Source organism: Carassius auratus, linkage group LG28B, assembly GCF_003368295.1.
Source record: "Carassius auratus strain Wakin linkage group LG28B, ASM336829v1, whole genome shotgun sequence".
In the NCBI taxonomy this organism is placed as follows: Eukaryota; Metazoa; Chordata; class Actinopteri; order Cypriniformes; family Cyprinidae; genus Carassius; species Carassius auratus.
This window is the reverse complement of record NC_039293.1, coordinates 503124-525180: the sequence shown is the minus strand read 5'-3', so window position 1 is coordinate 525180 and position 22057 is coordinate 503124. Positions and strand designations below refer to the sequence as shown.

Sequence of the window (22057 nt, the reverse complement as noted above, 5' to 3'; positions counted from 1 at the left end):
TCCATGTGTCGTGATTCCCCTTTTCTGAGCAATCCCACATGTGTATTCCACAGTAAGTTTCTTGGTAGTGTGTGTCTTTCACTTGGCAAGCACCTTGCCAGCTCTGTTGTTGAAACATCCACCCTGCGGGCTGGGTACCTCAGCTGGAATATGTTACACAGTGCATTTTATGTCAGGTATAGACCTTCACTCGTGCAGGCCTCACGACAGGGTGCTATCATTCACATGGGTCACTGGAAGACAGAAATGTGGTGTTTTGTAAGGGACCCCATTCCTCATTCTCTTTCTGATGTAACATTGAACGTGACCGACTGAAAGGGAACCTCTAGGTTACATATGTAACCCTTGTTCCCTGGACAAGGGAACGGAGACGTTACGTCCCTATGGCAAATTGCTGTTCCACTGAATGGCCGGGTCACTGGGCTCAGCTTCTCAGCGAAGACTTGAATGTGAGTTGCTTGCGCTGCTCCTTATACATCCACACAGTGCTCGTGATGCAAATCCTGCAGACCAAGGTACACTGTTTACCATTGGCTCGTTTTGTTACCACTCGAAGGTGATTGGGCTCTCAGGCGAGACCCCATTCGTCAGTCTCTTTCTGAGGTAACGTCTCCTTTTCCTCCTTCAGGGAACGAGGGTTGTGTATATAATCTAGACGTTTCACAACCAAACACACGAGATGCGACAAGGAAACAACGCAATATCACTCGTGCAAGACCGGAGAAAACAAGAAAAAAGAAAAAGCAAAGAAGCCATGCTTCTTTTCTTGGGGATGAGCCCTTCTGAATGTCTCTGTGTCTGCAGTGGGCTCAGGCATTAGCTCTATGCAGAGACTGCATCTCAGCACTCGTTCCGGTCTAATACAATGCAAGTATTGTACATTTAACTAAACGAAACAGAGGTTTAGTATAAGCTATAGACCCCGTTATAAGCGGTGCTGATGGTTTTATTCAGGTGGGTAATGGTTGTTTTCTGTGACCATGAAAATATCCTCTTAGAGTTGAAATGTTTGCAGCAGAGAATTGTTTAGGGAATGAGAACAAGAACAGACTTACTAACTGTGTACTAGTGAATATTACAGCAACAGTGATAATAAGTGTAAAACAAACCAACAGAACTGATTCAACAAAGCACAAAACTGAATGACTGAACAAACACACTGATCTACAACACAACAGAGTGTATTTCTCTTCACAAACAGCACTAACTGCACACTTCCTCTATCAAATTCATCTCTCACTCTTACAGTATTTCCTGGACTAGAGCTGTGCTTAAAAACTCAGAAAGCAGCGAGAAAAGAGAAAAACACACACACACACAAACTTGTTAATTTTTATAATATAATAGTAATCAACACTCAGATCTTTATAAACATCATGACAGATACAAGACACAAATGTACCTCATGTGTGACAAAATCTTGTCTTTGATAATCTTGTAACATGTTTTCACAAAATGTCAAAGCTGTTGTAAAGATTTTCAACAGACATTTTGTCAAGAATCATTCAGTATCAAATTGAACAACATTTATTTGCTATAATGAAAACTTATATTCTGCTGTGTTTAATGAACAAGTAAAATGGAAGAAGATTTTAATGGATCTTTATTGTTATGGTGGTAATAGCTGTATTTATACTTATACTCTTTTTATTTCTCTCTTGAACAGAGAGGGAACTCAAATTCAGGTCACTTCTTTCGTGTTGACTGAACACTGTGTAGCTGGAATCACCAATAAGACCTCATCGAACCATTCCTGTCGTCCTGGGGTGGCCCTCGGAAACAAGCCACTAGTAAACATTCACAAAACTCCAGCTCCTCCTGCAGGAAAGAAAATTTGTCAAAATTTAAGTCAAAACAAAACATCATTCACAACCCATTATACTGGCAAAATGTGTCATGTGAACCAGAATATTCAATAAACCAACGGAGGAAAATGCTTAAATTAACTGGGAACTGACTGGTTCAGTATTATTTACATAAATTACAGTATTTCATAAAAATTTGGAACTTAAATTGTTAAATAAATGTTGTTTTTATTAACAAGATTCGGGAGGAGCGCGTCAGGTACTTAGCCTAATCAACACAGGTGGACCATAATCAAGTAATCAATCCCATAGTATAAATATCGCTGACTTACCTCTATCCATTGACAGTTTATCAGCATGCTGGTTTGCTTCGTCTTTCACCTTATTACAGACCCAATTTTCCTACCAACGAAGAGAGCAACCCGCGATCATTCCTACCCAGCCAAACACGGCCGTTGAGCACCATTAAGCATAATCGCAACAGCTGCTCTCCTCGCCAAGCCACACTTCGTGGCTAATAGACCATGCAAGCTCCGAGCTCGCCTTGCTCGACACAACGATCGTGCCGCCCGAGACCGAGCTTTTCTCGAGCGCTGGATTGCAGCAGCATGAATCCAACCAGCCTGGGCCACACCCCAGTTCTCACCGCAGCAAGCCTCTCTCACTTCCCGCCGTGGCTCAGCCTTTAACCATGATATATAAAAAAAAAAAAAAAACTGAATCCCTGGATAAAAGCATCTGCTAAATGCTTAAATTTCATTTTAAATTTTTATTTCCATGCAAGTATTCGGGCAGGACCAAATTATTTAGGGACCTATTTCACCATTCACCGGCGTGATCACTCAAAATTCATCTAAAAACTCATCTGCCCTCGTGTTTTGACGCAGGATAGCAAGTGTGAGTAAAATTACTGTCGCTTTTTCGGATCATAATACGAAAAACAGGCAAGTAAATATCTTTAGAAACCACTTGGAAGCAAATAGCACATAACTGCTATTAACCCATTTGCTTGCAAGCATCGCCAACGGCCTCAGTTTATTATCATTTCCCTTTCACAGCACGTTAAACATCTGGAGACCGTCTAAAAATGCCGGAGATACAGAAATCATCCTTAGTATTGAACTCCCTGTCAGGTGCTGCAAGAGTGCTCCCGGTTGAGCCAACTTTTGCCTTCTCCGTTCAACTATCAGCAAAGCTTACTCGTATGACATCGCGAGCATTAAACTCCTGTCAGATGCTTTCCTGCTTAAGCAATCTTAGACTTTCCATTCGACCACCAGCGAAGCTTACCCGATTAATGCCCGATTAACCCAATTATAAATAAATAAATAAAATAAAATAAAAAATTATTTCAGTCAGCGACACTTACCTATCGAACACCAACGAGTACATCGCAGCTAAAACAAATTTCCCCTCCGATGCAAGACGTACCCATCCAATACCTCAAATTAAGCTTTTGCCGAACACCAACGGGTGCTTTGCAGATAAAACAATCTCAATTTTCCCTCTGATGGGCGGAGAGACTACCCATCCGGTGTGCAAATAGAAAAAATAAAAAATAAATAAATAATAAAAATAATAATAATCAAATAAAAAAAACACCAGATGCCGCCATAGCCTCCCGGCCAGATAACCTTACATTTCCTATCCTATGGCCGGCGAGGCTTCTATCTTCAATGCCAGGAGCTCGAGCTCCCATCGGATGCTGACGAGAGCCTCCCTGCCAGACAACCTCACCTTTTCCATTCTGCGGCCAGCAAGGCCCGTTCGTTGCCAGGAGCTCACACTCCCTTCGGATGTAGGTGCAAGCTCCCGGCTACCCTATTTGCCATTCTGTCTTACGCACGGAGAGGTGTGCTCCCTTCGGACGTCGGTAAGAGTCTCTCGGCCATGCAACTTACCTTTCCATTTGACGGTAGGCGAGGCTTATCCGTCCGACGCTACGAGTCTCGACCTCTCGCCAAATCCTGCAAAAAAAAAAAAACACTCAGCTACCCTCACATCTTTTAACCTTTGCCTGGCGAGGCTTACCCGTTCGATGTTCTGAGTTTAATACCCCATCGGATGCCGCAAGAGTCCTCCCAGTCGGGTTTTCCTTTCCACTCTCCCCGTCCGGCGAGGCTTACCCGTCTGATGCGTGCGCTCCGTTCAGACGTCTGGCGAGAGTTCTCCCAGTCGGGCCTATGCTTGCCGGCCGCAAGCGAGTCTCATCCATCCGATCTCCCTTCGGATGTTGCCAGAGTCCTCCTTGTCGGCCAGCCAAAAGCTTTTTATCTGCCAAACTGAGAGGACCCAGACGTCCGTCATCCTGAGTCTCAATCTCCTGTCGGAGGCTTCATGGGCCCTCTCGGTCAGCATTAGGCCCTTCGCAGGGGCTATCAGCCAGTAAGGCCCGTACACCGACACCATGACCTATTCCGGTCCGGCTCGAGCCCTACCGACCGGGCGCCAACAACCACGTAGTTCACTACCTGCAGCCGGTAGGGGGGTAGAGGGCCTACTCTCCCAACGCCTAAGTCGCTCCCTCCGGAGTACATAGGCTCTTCCAGCCTGCCAATGACTTCTCAGAAAACCAAATCAGCCCCCGCCAGTACTCTATGCTATTTTTAGGGGGGCGTTCTTTAAACTGGCAGCTGTCCTCTTGTACATTTGCTTTTTGGGGGGTACTCTAGGTTTGTGCCATTCCCGAGCTCGGAGCCCTAATCAAGTAATCAATCCCATAGTATAAATATCGCTGACTTACCTCTATTCATTGACGGTTTGTCAGCATCCCTCCTCCACCCCATCTCCTCACTTTGAGTTCATCTTATAAATAGATGGGGAAGGGGGGGTACTCGGAGCCCTACTCGGAGCCCTACTCGGAGTACTCGGGGGTACCCGAGCTCGGAGCCCTTCCCCGGACAGCACGTCAAATACGCATACCACACCTCAGCTAATTATATGTAAGCGTGAACTAGTGAAATACCCATTTTGATTTAATGTGGATTTTAACATATTAGATTAGAACATGAATGTGAGAGTGAAGAACAAAGTACAGGAATGAGAAACAGTAGTTTACCAGGCTCTCCTTTTTGCCACCTGAGGTCCTGCACTCGTTGGTTGAGCAGTTCCTCCAAGCCAAGAGATGAATCTCTGCAAACACTCACACCGCAGAGAGAGTTCTCAACCAGACTACGATTATATGTTGAAAAAACTGTCAGAAACCAAGTCTCATCAGCAGGGGCGGATCTACCGGGGTGGCATAGGGTGGCAAATGCCACCCTAAAAGAAAGCCTTGCCACCCCTGCTGCCACCCCAGTTGGCAGCAACGAATTAAAGGTTATGGCCAATTTGAAAATTTACGAGCGCAAATCTTTCGTGATTCGTTATCCCGCTCCGAACTCCCGAACTGATTCAAATGATTTGCGATCCCCAAACTGACTCAAATGATTCGCCAACCCGCTTTGAACTCCCGAACCGACTCAAATGATTCGCGAACCCGCTACGAACTCCCAAACTGACTCAAATGATTCGCAATCCCCATAACTGACTCAAATGATTCGCGATCCCGCTACGAACTCCCGAACTGATTCAAATGATTTGCAATCCCCAAACTGACTCAAATGATTCGCGATCCCGCTCTGAACTCCCAAACTGACTCAAATGATTCGCGATCCCCATAACTTACTCAAATGATTCGCGATCCCGCTACGAACTCCCGAACTGATTCAAATGATTCGCGAAGCCGCTACGAACGCCCAAACTGACTCAAATGATTCGCGATCCCCATAACTGACTCAAATGATTCGCGATCCCGCTACGAACTCCCGAACTGATTCAAATGATTTGCGATCCCAAAACTGACTCAAATGATTCGCGATCCCGCTCCGAATTCCCAAATTGACTCAAATGATTCGCGATCCCCATAACTTACTCAAATGATTCGCGATCCCGCTACGAACTCCCGAACTGACTCAAATGATTCGCGAACCCGCTACGAACTCCCAAACTGACTCAAATGATTTGCAATCCAGCCGGTCGTGTTTTTCCGGGAAAAATCGGTACAGACTATCTTTCTCTTATGAATATAATACAACTAAAGACTTTTTGGAGTTATGAAGGATGCAGTACTACTCTATAGGTACTCAAGATTAACAGGATATTGAGTGAAAGCGAGCATTTCACCCCCCCTTTAATGAAAGCACAGACTTTGAGATGATAAATAACCAACGTTACAGTGGTGTAGTCTACTACGTGATACGTTACCCACTTTTAAAAAGTATTAGGATACCAATTTCGTTTTGTGTCAGAACCAACTTTCACACTTTCATTCATAAATTCACCCGTTTGTGTTTGAAAAGAGACAGGGATTGAATCGCGGAAATGGAACTTGCTGTATAAAGCAGAACGTCATGGAATTCAGCCATTTTTGAATGAATAAATCAAAAGGAGAGCATTTAATCAAATCTCGATATGGAGTAGTGTCTGCACATTTAAATGTGTTCAGTACCGTCGCTCCCTACACGCAGAGTACGCAGTCTACGTTGAGCACCAACTCCCAGAGAGGGCACCATCTTCTGTCTATGGGCACCATCCCAGTTGCTCCAAAAAAAAAAAAAAAAAACTTCCTCCATTCTCCTATCCGCGCTCGTGACTGCTTGCACCTGCTCGCACCTCATGTTTGCGGCTGAATGTTCATAATTGATGAATGAACATCTATGCCCGGGTAGAGTACATCAGCAATCCAGCGAAGAGAAAGGAAAACTAAAATTAATAAATAAATAAATAAAAAAACGGGCATAAAGTTATTTATGCATAAAGACTTTATGTTGGACTTTGGACGAGTCTCAAATTTAGGGACCGTCTCTAAAGTTACATGCGATATTGGGTATACACTTTTCTAACATCAGTAGCATTTGAGGAGAATGACTTACAGTCATAAAAACAACTGTAATTGTTCATTTAGGTGTCAGCTATAATGCACAATTGAATTGAATGTTTGATATGTATTAAAATAAACTGTATGTAAATTATGCAACTCTTTCATATGGGCTCAAATGCAAATTTGAAGCTCAAGAGCTTTTGAGTAGAAAGACTTGCAGTCATAAAACTATTGTAATGTGTTCATTTAGGTGTCAGCTACAATGCACACTTTATAAATTTTTAATATATATTAAAATAAAGTATAAATCATTTACATAAAAACGAGGCCCGTTTATCTCTTTCAGGCACATTCCTGTGTGTGAAAGTTTTTTTTTTCAGGTTCCCTTACGACAATTACCCATGGTTTTAACAATAACACCACAAATCATCGTTCTTGTAGCCATGGTAACTGCAAAATAACCATGGTTTTGTTACTTCAAATAATAATTTACAAAGAAGTATTAATTTACTGTATGCATTAGTGAGTGTGGTGGTGCTTATGGAGTATGGTCACTTATTCTATGGGGAAGTCGTGGCCTAATGGTTAGAGGGTTGGTCTCCCAATCGAAAGGTTGTGAGTTCTAGTCTCGGGCCGGATGGAATTGTGGGTGGGGGGAGTGCATGAACAGCTCTCTCTCCACCTTCAATACCACGACTTAGGTGCCCTTGAGCAAGGCATCGAACCCCCAACTGCTCCCCGGGCGCCGCAGCATAAATGGCTGCCCACTGCTCTGGGTGTGTGCTCACAGTGTGTGTGTTTGTGTTCACTGCTCTGTGTGTGTGCATTTCGGATGGGTTAAATGCAGAGCACAAATTCTGAGTATGGGTCACCATACTTGGCTGAATGTCACTTCACTTCACTTCCTTATATGAACTGTTTCAAATGCAAGACATTGATTGCATTAGATTAAGTTTGTAAATGATAGCCTGTGTCCTTTTGTAGTGTGCACATATATTTATCATCAAACTGTGATTAAATTCAGTATATACAGTCAGGTCCATAAATATTGGGACATTGACACAATTCTAATCTTTTTGGCTCTATACACCACCACAATGGATTTGAAATGAAACGAACAAGACATGCTTTAACTGCAGACTTTCAGCTTTAATTTGAGGGTATTTACATCCAAATCAGGTGAACGGTGTAGGAATTACAACAGTTTGTATATGTACATCCCACTTTTTAAGGGACCAAAAGTAATGGGACAGATTAACAATCATAAATCAAACTTTCATTTTTTAATACTTGGTTGCAAATCCTTTGCAGTCAATTACAGCCTGAAGTCTGGAGATCAATTAGACATCAGCGTACGCTGGGTTTCATCCCTGGTGATGCTCTGCCAGGCCTCTACTGCAACTGTCTTCAGTTCCTGATTGTTCTTGGGGCATTTTCCCTTCAGTTTTGTCTTCAGCAAGTGAAATGCATGCTCAATCGGATTTAGGTCAGGTGATTGACTTGGCCATTGCATAACATTCCCCTTTTTCCCCTTAAAAATCTCTTTGGTTGCTTTCCAAACACCAAACTACCCGGAAGACCATGGAAAACAACTGTGGTGGATGATCGAAGAATTCTTTCCCTGGTGAAGAAAACCCCCTTCACAACAGTTGGCCAGAGGTAGGTGTATGTGTGTGTCAAAGTCAACAATCAAGAGAAGACTTCACCATGTCAATACAGAGGGTTCACCACAAGATGTAAACCATTGGTGAGTCTCTAAAACAGGAAGGCCAGATTAGAGTTTGCCAAACAACATCTAAATAAGCCTTCACAGTTCTGGAACAACATCCTATGGACAGATGAGACAAAGATCAACTTGTACCAGAGTGATGGAAAGAGAAGAGCATGGAGAAGGAAAGGAACTGCTCATGATCCAAATCATACCACCTCATCAGTGAAGCATGGTGGTGGTAGTGTCATGGCGTGGGCATGTATGGCTGCCAATGGAACTGGTTATCTTGTATTTATTGATGATGTAGCCGCTGACAAAAGCATTAGGATGAATTCTGAAGTGTTTCGGGCAATATTATCTGCTCATATTCAGCCAAATGCTTCAGAAATCATTGGTCAGCGCTTCACAGTGCAGATGGACAATGACCCGAAGCATACTGCGAAAGCAACCAAAGAGATTTTTAAGGGAAAGAAGTGGAATGTTATGCAATGGCCAAGTCAATCACCTGACCTAAATCCGATTGAGCATGCATTTCACTTGCTGAAGACAAAACTGAAGGGAAAATGCCCCAAGAACAATCAGGAACTGAAGACAGTTGCAGTAGAGGCCTGGCAGAGCATCACCAGGGATGAAACCCAGCGTACGCTGATGTCTAATTGATCTCCAGACTTCAGGCTGTAATTGACTGCAAAGGATTTGCAACCAAGTATTAAAAAATGAAAGTTTGATCTGTCCCATTACTTTTGGTCCCTTAAAAAGTGGGATGTACATATACAAACTGTTGTAATTCCTACACCGTTCACCTGATTTGGATGTAAATACCCTCAAATTAAAGCTGAAAGTCTGCAGTTAAAGCACATCTTGTTCCTTTCATTTCAAATCCATTGTGGTGGTGTATAGTGCCAAAAAGATTAGAATTGTGTCGATGTCCCAATATTTATGGACCTGACTGTATATGTCTGCCTTATGTTGCCACCCCTCAAAAATTCCTGCCCCCTTCTCGCCACCCCATCAATATTTTTATAGATCCGCCCCTGCTCATCAGCATACTGCAGTTTTGTTTTCATCGTTCAAGGGAAGCCACTCATGTAATCATTTTCAAATAAATTCCTTGCACCCCAGGGTGAGCAGACAAAGCACAATAATATTCACATTGAGTCGTTTACCACACAAATAAAAAACCACCTCAGTAAGCATAAAACATAGTGAAATAAGTTCTTTCTTTTTTTTCTGCATTTCCATCACTTGTTTCTGACGCAATTCTTCAAAATGTGCATAAAAACTGGGTGATGGAAACAGTTATTCATACAAACTGGACTCTATAGACCTTTTTCATGGAACGCGAAATTACCCATTATGCTTTGCGCGTACGCGTATGTAGGATGCTTCGAACTTCCAGTTCGCAACTAGATGCGTTTAATTAGCCGTTTAAAGCGTTTTTGGACCGCTCTGAAACCACAGTTGTAATCGGTTTTACTTACTTTTAACGTCCATAATGTCAACAAGCAACGGTAACATTAGTTTGCGGTGGCAGCATGGCCAAGGCTATTTAACAAAAACCGTAAACAATGTAACTTTGTCTGTTCCACATCCTACGAAGTTGACCAGCGCCACCTCCTGGTTTGATGATATGAAACAATGGCCAGCAGTCACATATGTTGACATATTCAATTATCTTGTTTTGTCTGAGGGCTTGGATGGCGAGGAACTTAGAAATTATAAAAGTACCAAAGCATACAGTTATCTACACCGTAACAAAATTGGACGAATTCTTTGCCATAAACATCAGCAGTTCACATTACTGAAAGCGGAGGTAGAGCCGAGTCAGGCTATTAATAAACCAAATCACATCGCGTGGGTTATGTTACAAAATAACGGAGTAGTGGAAACAGCTGGATGCTCCTGTGTAGCTGGTCCTGGCAGGTCTTGTAGTCATGCTGCTGCTGTGTTGTGGAAGGTGGGTATTTATAAATACAGCAAAACTTCTAATGTAGCTAAACGCAAACCTAACAATACTAGGGGGTAATAAAATAGCAAAACACCTGACCACTACAAGGACTGACTGCGTGATACAATGTGAAGACTTATTTTTACAGCAATAGTTAACCAATTATACATTTCAGTTCTAACTAAATTGTTTAGCTCAAAAAAAAGTGCTTATGGTAATGTATTGTTAATAATAAAGTAAACAATATGTTCTGGTTTTTGAAAGGTGCAAAATGCAGTGGTCAGTGGTATGACAGGGCTATCTTGCACTGATGAGCAGTGTAGGTGGAATGCAGGAACCAGAAGAAACCTTGAACAGAAAAGAATCAGTCAGATGACCTTTAGACGTCACAAAGCTGAGGATGTACATGGTGCCTCTTCAACAAGGGAGGGAGAAAGGCTACCATCTACACCAAGCTATGACACACATCAAGACTTCAGGTAGAGAGTCAGTTCTTCAGCCACAAGACCACTTTTTGAATTAAAAAACAGTCTTTTGGAAAAATGCTACACTGCCAATGTATCAGTGCAAGGAAATGACACTGAGAGCTTAGAAGTCCACCAGCCACATGGAGAGACTTTGACTTGCTGTAAATGTAAAGCATTTTACAGCAAATACATAGAACTGAACTTTGACCAGGCAGCTGAATTGGAGATGCAAACACAAAATCAGAGTTTGTCAGAGGTGTGGCACAGTGCAAGACAGCCCAGGATCACTGCTAGTTCAGCTAAAAGTGTACCAGTGCGAGCAACAACAAATCCTGATAAATTCATGAAAGAGCATCTCTTTCCTACCTTTCGGGGTAATGCGGCTACAAAGTATGGAAATGAGAAAGAGGCAATAGCTTGTAGCTTTCTTGTAGAAAAAGGTCTACAGGTCTCCCACTCAGGTATCAGGGTCAGCCTGGCAGAACCATGGCTGTCTGCAAGCCCTGATGGCCTAATAAATGGTATGGAACTACTGGAAATAAAGTGTCCCGTTCCCAAGAACAACACCACCTCTCTAGCAGACCATTTCACCATAAATAATAGTGACATCAAATTACATCAAATTACTTCTGAATTACAGAAGAACGGAGTCAGAGGCTTCTACAGGCAAATACAATTAGGCATGTTTTGTACAGGGCTGAGAATGGCAAAACTGTTTGTCTGGTCTCCAAAGGAACACATTCTGATAAATGTACCATACGATGCAGAGTATTTAACAGACCATGTTTACCAGTAATGTAATTTCTAAGGCGCGTTTATAAAAAATAAAATAAAAAAACTTTAATGTCCTGATTGAACTATGGCCCAATCCTGGCTTAGTTTAAGCCCTGCCTGTAAAACCAAGCCTTAAGGTCCTATACATTTACAGCTGGTAAAATAATCAGACAAACCACACTCTGCTGCCAAAATATATACATGAGTCAGAATAATTCAATTTCTATAAATTCTATAAATATGTTTTATAAACCAGTGCTCATTTTGTGATTATCATATTTGATAACACTGAAACTACTGCAACAAAATTTAGTTTTCATAACACATACATTAATGCTGAATATATATTAAATATTGAATACACTTAAATGCTGAATGAAACGCTGGTCTCTTAAAAATGTTTAAATACACATCATGAGAACTTGGTCTTCTTACATACTAAAATGATTGATTGTATGATTGTATCATAAGCTGCATTTTTTCCATTAATTGTGCAGCCCTAATAGCACGTTAGCCGTGTAAATAACGTTAGTAAATATTCTCACTTTCGTCCGGCCACGTTCGTCGTCTTCTCTTCTTACTTAATGGACGATCATATTCAAGCCAAAGTTCAGGATATGGATTTTCTGTCGTTGGTTGTCTGTCCACAAAGTGGAATGAGCATACATGGACGTTACGAGGCGGGCATTTCAAATTAAGTGCTGCGAGCCAATGTCTTTTACCGTCGTCGTCGGATGGCATCTTGTGCAATTTAAATGGTCTTGGGCATTTACATTCTGCTCTTATTGCTCTTATTGTTGGCTTGTGATCATAACACTCTTGATCAAGAACATTTTTGAGCTTCCTATAGCTGTTGTGACAGCCTTTAGCAGCACAAAATTTCCCAGAGCCTCTGCGATTCGCCATTACACTAACGTAACTTGACAGTTGGTAAACGGATTAACGGAAGTTCGAAGCATCCCACAGGAAGTCACTCGCCGCTATGGCGCCCTCCATGGACAAGCGAAGAAAAAGGTCTATATGGTCTATATGGTCTAACAGAACAGAATCAGCACTACCTTTGTGTTCTGGATGACAGGTCAGAAGGTTTAACAGAAGAAAGGTTGATGTAGTTCTCAGTTTCTCACTGTCTGACTGCATCCCCCTCATCAGCACTGAAAAGCCATCATGTGACAGGAAGTCCCACAGACCTGCTTCCTGTTCCCGGGCTTTACCTGCAAGAGACATGAGTTAAAGATTATTAATTCCAGAGACAGTAAAGAGGAGACTTGCTTTGGGAAGCTTTTCAATAAAAAATTTCAATAAAAATTTTTGGTCAACAACCAAAAATAACTAGGTTTTCTTTCATAAATAATTGTGTGGATTATTTTATATCAGTCAGCAGCGCCCCCTGGTTGAGCAGGTAGAACTGCACCTCTGGCATGTTCTGAGCACAGCTGGCAATGAGCTGAGCAGACCTCCATCGAACCCCAGCTCGGAGTGACAGAGACACCGGGACATACACAAATCCAGACCGCCCAGTTTCTTCAGATCTGCAAAACACACTTAGAAGTAATGCATGTGTTAGGATGCACATTACAAGAAAAAACACGAGTGTTTGAAGAGCAAACACACACACACACACACCTCTTGCATTATCCGAGTTCTCACAGAGCTCAGAAAGCATTTCCAGCACCTCCTCTCGCTCATCCTCCTCCTCTTCATCGCTCCCTCTCTGCTTGCATTCATCTCTACACAACACTTCCAAACAGCGTTTCATCTGCTCGACCTCGATCTTTCCTTTACACACTTTTACAAGAGCTCCTCTCAGAAAAATCCTCTAGAAAGTTGGATAAGAGAAAGCAATATAATATGCAACACTAACATCATTATAACAGCATACACTTGTAAATCTGTGAGATTGCATGGTGGCTGGCGCTACTGTTTTGTCAACACTTGCATCAGGTGTTCTCATGGAGCTGGATCTTGAGAAGCAGAACCGGCCTCCACAGCCATCTGAGGCACACCTTACAAATTACAGGGGTGATGCCTGTCTCCACCTTCTGACATCTAAGGAGAAAAAGATTCATCACACATCAGTGTTTTTCTGTTAGTCCATAAATGTTTTTTTTTTAATAGGTCCAATAAATACATTCGTTATTAACACTTTATAAAGACAAATGATAGTCACAAAATCACATTTACAATTTGTAAAAAATATTTATTTTGCTGACTGTTTGTGGTAACTGCTCCTGTCACCCTTACGAAAGGAAAATATATTTACCAATATATTTCTTAAAATATATTGTGATATATTGTAATATATTATTTTCCCTTTTTATTTTCTAATATTTTATATATTTGAATACATTTAATAATATATTGATCATACATATATTATATAATATATTGCAAAATATACAAATGATTGCCGCTTTCAATATATTGCAATATATTGGAAAAAATAAATATATATAAGAATATATGCCTAATATATTACATGATATTTCCAATATACTGCAATATATTTTTGTTTCATAAGGGCACGTTGTGAACTGAAATGTTTTGACATATTTCTTTAATTTATTATTTCGGGAATTTTTTTTATTATTATGTCACTTAAAAATATATAATATCAGATGTTTTAGATTTTTTTTTTGTTTACTTACAGATATATACATAAATACATCAGTTACATTATTTTTCACAGATTATTTTTTTCAACTATGTATTTCTGACTTACTGATATTTTATCATAGATAATGTTTTAATGCACTCATTTATATTATTTAACTTACATACAATATCTCACAGATAAGGGACCATTGGGCAAATATAAACTGAATCACATTCTACTCCAGGAACAAATTAAAGATAAAACACGAGAAAAACTAAGTGCGCTTAACGTACATTTAAAAACTCTGTGTTTATTAATAGTATAATTTATATGTCCCAGCAGTAGTAATAATACCGTGCACGCGCTCCGCACACAATCTCACACAATCTCGCTGCACACACAGCCAGAGCCGACTTTTGTCCATTTGTTTAGGATGTTTACGGTAAGGCGCAAAACGCGTCCAGTGTTGATGGCGTATGTGTGCGTCACCGCGCGCATGCGAGACTGTCATTGTCCGCAAAATGGCTGCGCTCGTGGGCATCCGCGCGTGCCTCTCCGGTAAGTTACTAAATGTTTTTCGTTTTCTTTCCCCTGTGCCAATGACACTGTTTTCAAGCTACGAGTGTTCCACGAGCGGGATCTATCATATATAAGTTTATATGTGAAAGTCAGAGTGGATAGAGGAAGGATGCTCGTGCGTTTCATAAGCAAGGTCAAGTTCCTCAGTCTTGTCTCATGAACCGCAGAGATACTGCAACCTAAATGACAGTAATGCATCAGGGTGTGCATGCATGTATAACCGAGAACCTGTCCTGTGTCAAGATTAGACTTCTGGGAAATGGATTAGGATTGTTTCAGTCTCGTGCTATTTTTGACAGCTAAGAGACTGGGGCTTTGATTCATTGGTTTTGTTTTGGGTTGATTAATGTGATATTGAGCCCTGTTTTTAATTGTTTTCATTGTTAAAGCAATTTTCAGACTCGTATCTGAATCTTAAGACAGTATAAATCTCATGTTTATGAATTATTAGGTTTATGTGTGACATTAAGCACATTTTCCCTAATTTTTTTTCCAGCTCTGCAGTTGACCTCACCGAGTTTACTGCACAGCTCTTATAAACTGGTGAGTGTTTTCATCTGCAAATATCTATATAACGTAACACATTACAAGATTTTATTGAAATGCATAAGATTAATTATGTCATTTAGAATTATCATTGAGAGTAAAGTCAAATCAAAATATTATAACCTGCATAACTATTAAATCCAAACTAACTTATACTTAAAGCTAACATTTATCAAACCTAACATTTTCCCTTTTTGTTTAAATGCCTTCTATGTATATTTAATTGGAATGTATGACATATAATGCTACTAGTGTATAGTATTATAAGAGCATTTACAAGTAAAGTTGAAATGTATGAATGTGTCTTTGTTTGATTTTTTTTCTCTTTAGTGTGCGGTTCCTCTAAGTCGGAGGAGTTTCGCAGCGGAGGCAAAGAAGGTTTTCTCTCGTAGTAAACCCCATTTGAACATCGGGACCATCGGTCATGTCGATCACGGCAAAACCACGCTGACCGCCGCCATCACCAAAGGTGAGCTGACTGGAGTTTGCTCTTTGCTCTGATGAATCAGACGTGGTGCGCTGAGTGTATCTTCTTCATCTGTTGGTGTCAGTCCTTGCCGAGGCCGGCGGTGCAAGTTATAAGACGTATGAGGATATCGATAATGCTCCTGAAGAGAAGGCTAGAGGGATCACCATCAACGCCTCGCACGTGGAGTACACCACCGCCAACAGACACTACGCTCACACCGACTGCCCCGGACATGCTGACTACGTTAAGGTATCGCACACAGATCATATCTATGACTACACTGCCTTTCTAAAGTTTGGGGTCAGTAAGAGGAGAATAAAGCCCTAGGTATCCGTGGTTTACAGTGAGAAAACATAGTTAGGCACGATGTAAGCAGGGAGTTATTGCTTTTATAAAATGGTTATTCCATATACGTAGTAAGGTTTCACAGAGTAAAACAGAGCAAATAAAGTGTAATGATATTGATAAAACAGTATTCTTCCACCAAACAATGTAGTTCCTCAGAAGTAAGCGAAGATGTTTGTAGAGGAATTTACAACAGCTTCGACCAATCAGAATCAAGGACCGAACTATATGTTTTATAAATTATTATTTTATCAATCATGCATGCATTATATTGATCAAAAGTGACAGTCAAGACATTTATAATGTTACAAATGATTTCTATTTCAAATAAGCGCTGTTGACTTGGGCAAAGAATCCTAAAAAAAAACGTATCATGGTTCCCAAAAAAAAAAAAATAATAATAATAATAATAATAATAATAGAAGAAGAAATCATATTAGAATGATTTCTGAGGGATCATGTGACACTGAAGACTGGAGGAATGATGCTGAAAATACAGCTTTGAATCACAGGAATAAATTATATTTTAAAATAGAAAACTAAAAAATAAAGAAAAATTAATTACACTTAAATACCTATTCAATAGAAAGCAGTTATTTTAAATTCCAATTATATTTCCCAATATTACTGTTTTCAAATAAATGCAGCCTTGGCAAGCATAAGATACTTCTTTCAACAAATCTTACTGACCCAACATTATTGTGTGTGTGTGTGTATATGCACGATCATGACATCTGTATTATAAATGCCTGTCTCTGTCTGAAGAACATGATCACAGGCACCTCTCAGATGGACGGCTGTATTCTCGTGGTGGCGGCGACCGACGGTCAGATGCCACAGACGCGTGAGCACCTCCTGCTGGCGCGGCAGATCGGCGTCGAGCACGTGGTGGTGTTCGTCAACAAAGCCGATGCCGTGGAGGACAAGGAGATGCTGGACCTGGTGGAGCTGGAGATCAGAGAGCTGCTCACAGAGTACGGATACGACGGAGAAAACACACCAGTTATTATTGGATCGGCACTCTGTGCTCTGGAGGTAAGAATGGAGATGGAGTGATTTAAGAATTAAGTAAGATTGTTACAACAAATTATTGAACACCAACAATAATTACTGAGAGCTGAGCAGCAAATCAGCATCACAGAATGATTTCTGAAGGATCATGTGACAGTAATGATGCTGGAAATACAGCTGCATGTCACAGGAAAACATTATATTTAAAGCTGCAGTCTGTAACATTTTAGGGTTAAAATGATCTAAAATCAATATTTGAGCAAGTACATCAATCGCCTTACCTTAGCCAGATTCACAACGGTTAATATATAATAATGTTTTCTAATTTAAGTGGTTCCGTTACGTTTTTGCGAGAAATTCAAGCATGGCACTATGGACTATTCCCACAGCAGCTGGAATAATTAAATGTCAAAAAATCGTTTTGATGGCAGATTGTAATCAGGAAAGATTATATGAAACAAGTGAATTAAATTAAATTATATTCCAGCTTCTGATTACAGAGAGCCTGGGTTCACATAAGATGTGTATTTTAACGACCATCAGTTCGATGGGAGCATCGTTTGCTTTTTGGGTTCAAATAAAAATTTTTTATATGAAATTCGAATGATGTGAAAATTAGAGATTAGACTGTACAGAGATTGAAATCTACATGCTTATACACTATACTCATAGTCTCGCAGTGCTGATGTTGTTAACATTAATAATTTGAGAACAAAGTATAACAATAATAATAATTTGCAGAGTTTGATGTGATATGTGCTAATCGATCATTAGATTAAAACACCATTGATAGCGCAATTTACTGTAATGCTTTTTTTTCTAAGTTGGTCAGACTTGTTTCTTGTTCAGATGACAATATTCTGTGAAAATTCTTAGTTGGTTCTTATATTCCAAGACATGGGCTAGAATCTGTGATTACTAACTACAGTGATTATCCACACCGTTGAGGTGACTGACAGCTACACATTCAGCTTTAAACAGATTCATCCTCTCTGGATCACTACCCACGCAGGGAATACAACTCCACAAGGAACTGCAGTTCCAGGTTTTCAAACATAGATGGCGACAAAGATGCAAAACTTAATGGACTGCAGCTTTAACAAAATATTCAAACAGAAGACAATGTTAATATGTGTATGCACAGGCAGTGGTGAAGAGACTGGAATGATGTATTCTGAACAGTGTTAAATCACACATTTCAGTGCTGCTGTTATGATTGTGTGTGTGTGTGTGTGTGTGTGTGTGTTCAGAACAGGCAGCCGGAGCTGGGAGTAAACTCCATTATGAAGCTTTTGGAGGTGGTAGATAATTATATTCCTTTGCCAAAGAGAGATCTGGATAAACCATTCCTGCTGCCTGTAGAGGGAGTCTATTCTATTCCAGGTGTGCTTTCTTCTTGAGGTAGTGCAGATGTGGTATTCGTGTGATTGAATGTGCTTTTTTTTGCTTCATCTCTGTAATGAATATTTTGTGTGTGTGTGGGTTTGACTCTGAATTCTGTGTGCAGGTCGAGGTACTGTGGTCACTGGCACACTTGAGCGAGGAACGATCAAGAAAGGAGATGAATGTGAATTTCTCGGACACAATCGTTGCTTTAAGTCTGTCATCACTGGTGAGAAAATATTTCCTGCTCAATGCATAAACATGCATTGTATCTTAACAGGCAGTACTTTAGTGTGCAAAATATGGTTAATGTATTTGGAATGGATCTTACATTGAACATCATTGATTCTTTTAACACCCTTCAGTGTTTGAATATGTTTTTGGAGAACATTTTGTCCAATGCATTAACATATTTAAAGGAGAAAGCCTGAAATTGAATGTATTAACCACTTTTATGGAAGCTAACTGGAAACACAAAGAAAGTGTTGTTTTTTTGTGTATTAATCTGAAAATGTCTTTGAATTTTAGTCTTATAGTGTTCTTTTTATTAACTAAATTATTACAATTAACAGTGTAAGATTAAAGCTTTGAATTGTTGGTTTGGTGACTAACTGAATGTATATAAGTAAAAGCTAATTCAAAACACTACATACTGTAATAGTATAGAATTAATATTAAAACAACAAAAACATATTATTAATAATTTAGTTTGATTCTTAGGTTTCTGTTCCATGGGCTTCTTAAAATACACTGACATTTTCACTACATCAACAAATGATGAGGATTTCTCATAAATAGCTGAGAGATAAGGTGATGAATCACTTCTTGGGGTTTAAGAGCGATATGATTCGGCTTCACACAGAAATTGAACTGTCACTCTGATCTTCTCTGTTTCTTGCTCGTTCCCTCAGGTATCGAGATGTTCCACCAGTCTCTAGATCGGGCGGAGGCGGGCGATAACATGGGCGCTCTGGTGCGCGGTCTGAAGAGGGAGGATGTCAGGAGAGGCATGGTGATGTGCAAACCGGGATCCATCCAGCCGCACCAGAAGGTCAAAGCTCAGGTGTGTGAATTTAAAAACAGCATAAACATCAGTTCAGCAGCTCTGTCCTACTTCACAAACCTATCGATCATTTAAACTCTTTGTCTTCAGGTCTATGTCCTGAGCAAAGAGGAGGGCGGCAGACACAAGCCGTTCTGCACAAACTTCATGCCGATCATGTTCTCTCACACCTGGGACATGGCTTGTATAGTACAGCTGCTTCCGGGCAAGGTACGTTTTAGCTGTGCAAATACTTAATATATATCAGCACCAGAAATGTTTACTTTAAATGTGTTAATATCTCTGTCTCTTGGTCTCTTAGGAGTTGGTGATGCCGGGAGAGGACGCGTCTCTGATCCTGGCCCTCAGACAGCCCATGGCTATTGACAAAGGCCAAAGGTTCACGCTCCGAGACGGCAACCAAACCATCGGCACAGGCCTGGTCACAGAAATCCTCTCCATGTCAGAGGACGACAAATACAACTGGGGCTGAGAAAGATGACGGGAAAAGAGGAAACTCTTTGAGACTCTGGTGTCCGAAGCCTTTTTGGACTGAAGTTCTAGAAATGTCACTCTAGAATTGAATTGCGGCCCTGTTTATATCGCAAAATTAAATCTATTTGCTAAGGAGGATGTCTTTGTCCTGATTGCTGATGTCTCTGCAAACCCATGTCCCCAACCAAGAAGCAAATGAAATGTGGAATAATTTGTGTCCATTTCAGCACATTAAAATGTTCGCTACATGCTCTGCTTTCACTATCCTCTGTCTCGTCTGAGCTGTCAGTTATTCACTAAGTGAAAAACAGTACATTTGAGGAAAGTTTCTGAATTTAAACTGTACTTGGCTTGTCATTTCATGTCGCTCATCCTCAGACACACATTATGCTCTTTTGCTGTCTGTTTACCGGTCATCAGTCTAAAAAAATGTAATAAAATGAATTCAGTAGGTCTGTAGACTCAGCCTTGTGTCTTGCATTTTTCAACAAGAAAAAAATTTAGAGTAGAGTGATTTTTTTAAGTTGCAACTATTGTATATTTTTAAGGTGTGTGTTAACAGAGTAGCCCATTTTTGGAAAGTTCAAGTTGTTGCTTTTGAGTGCGATGTTTAAATCAAAACAATTTGGTGTGATGGTGAATGATTGTGTGTAAGAAGACAAAATTATGAAAAAGCTGTTTGAATTCGCTTTTCGACAGTAATCTCATTCATGGAGTCTATATTGTCACATTTACTTGAATATTATTACAGCAATAAAACAATGTTCAGGAAGTCTTGAAAATTGCAACCCAGATAATGAATTTCACAAAGAGACTTTATGAAATGAGATTAAACAAAAATGCATAAATAAACAATTAGTACTGTGATTTAATGTCCTATATGAAAATTATTATTTAAATGTTAAGTAACATTAATTTCATATAAATATGTAACGTTACTATTCAAATAATTGCTTTAATTATGTAGAAGTAATACATTTAAATGAAATTTTTAAAGTAATATAGGACCAGGACATTTTTGTGATATTTACCAGTTTATCTCTAAACACAAAGTGAATTTCTCCACCCAGATCGCATCAAATAAAAGCTTGAACAGAACATCTTAAAAGCAACTTGTAGGTATTTTTGTCGTGTGCTTGTGCTGTGGCTTCGTTTCACATCGACCGCTTCCAGTCTCACCCTGCTTCATTCTACTACGATAATAAATCATGAACATGATTTCTGGTCGAGTGCCACAAGTCCGTTGGATTGCATCGGCTGTGAGGATGAAGACTACAACTCCCATGATTCCACACTCAGTCACAGCGTCATCGGCTACTGGGTAGTTGTCTTTGTTTATTTTGAATAAACGCCCTCTAGCGGCGAAAATGTGCATAGTGTGACTTTAAAGGGGCCAAAAGAAAGAAACAGGTAAAAACTGTAAAAAAAAAACAAAAAAAAAAAAAAAACAACGTAATACAAATATATAAAAAAACAATTATAAAAAGGTTTAAAAAAAAAAAAAAACACCTTTTAATATTATGCCATGCAACATTTTGAGTGCAATTCAGGATTTGATTGGAAAGTGAAACATGGCTTGTGTGTCATTGTTTCTTTGCTGTGTTTAATTGTGCCCTAAAAGTCTTTGAAGCAAGTAGTCCATTTTGATTTCAATCTCAAGGTTGTTGTTTTTTTTTAATGTAATGTATAATTGATATAGGCTATTTATATTTAAAATATATATAATTAGTTGTCATCCAGTAGCTGCCCCTAAAGGTTTACATTTTAAAAATAAGCTCTCAGTTAATTGCATTTTGATTGCAGTTGTCCATTTCTCTGCATCTCTTTCATTCACACGGCCTTCTTCCATCTCTTCTTTATCTGCAGCGAGACTGGGATTCCATTCATCTTCTCATATGAATCTGAAACAAGCGTTCACACACACACGCTTAATCACATGTAAAGAGACATGCATGTCTTCAACACCTGATAAACACACACTCACCATCCTCCGTGGTGCCATGGGCTGCTGTTTACTATTTATGT

The 22057-nt window shown here is 40.0% G+C and overlaps 1 protein-coding gene, 1 long non-coding RNA gene and 1 pseudogene across 2 annotated transcripts; 1 reads left to right on the top strand and 2 right to left on the bottom strand.

Moving 5' to 3' along the window:
* Positions 1-12505: 12505 nt before the first annotated feature.
* Positions 12506-13615, bottom strand: LOC113067525 (hsp70-binding protein 1-like; annotated as a pseudogene).
* Positions 13616-14639: 1024 nt separating this feature from the next.
* Positions 14640-20493, top strand: LOC113067645 (elongation factor Tu, mitochondrial-like). Its single transcript, XM_026240020.1, has 10 exons — positions 14640-14720; positions 15238-15284; positions 15618-15756; positions 15839-16005; positions 16867-17136; positions 18363-18495; positions 18620-18724; positions 19407-19558; positions 19649-19768; positions 19860-20493. Exons 1-10 carry the CDS (start codon positions 14684-14686, stop codon positions 20028-20030), a joined length of 1341 nt encoding a protein of 446 aa, XP_026095805.1. The 5' UTR covers positions 14640-14683; the 3' UTR covers positions 20031-20493.
* An 849-nt stretch (positions 20494-21342) lies between these two features.
* LOC113067660 (uncharacterized) lies at positions 21343-22057 on the bottom strand. The gene is made up of 2 exons (XR_003279429.1): positions 22017-22057; positions 21343-21933 (listed from the first exon to the last, which is right to left on the bottom strand). It is a non-coding gene; the product is annotated as an uncharacterized LOC113067660 (long non-coding RNA).

Coding starts and splice junctions, on each gene's coding strand:
- LOC113067645 (XM_026240020.1), top strand. CDS start 14,684: ATGGCTGCGCTCGTGGGCATCCGCGCGTGCCTCTCCG. Junction 18,725..19,406: donor CTTTAAGTCTGTCATCACTG/GTGAGAAAATAT, acceptor TCGTTCCCTCAG/GTATCGAGATGTTCCACCAG. Junction 19,769..19,859: donor TACAGCTGCTTCCGGGCAAG/GTACGTTTTAGC, acceptor TTGGTCTCTTAG/GAGTTGGTGATGCCGGGAGA.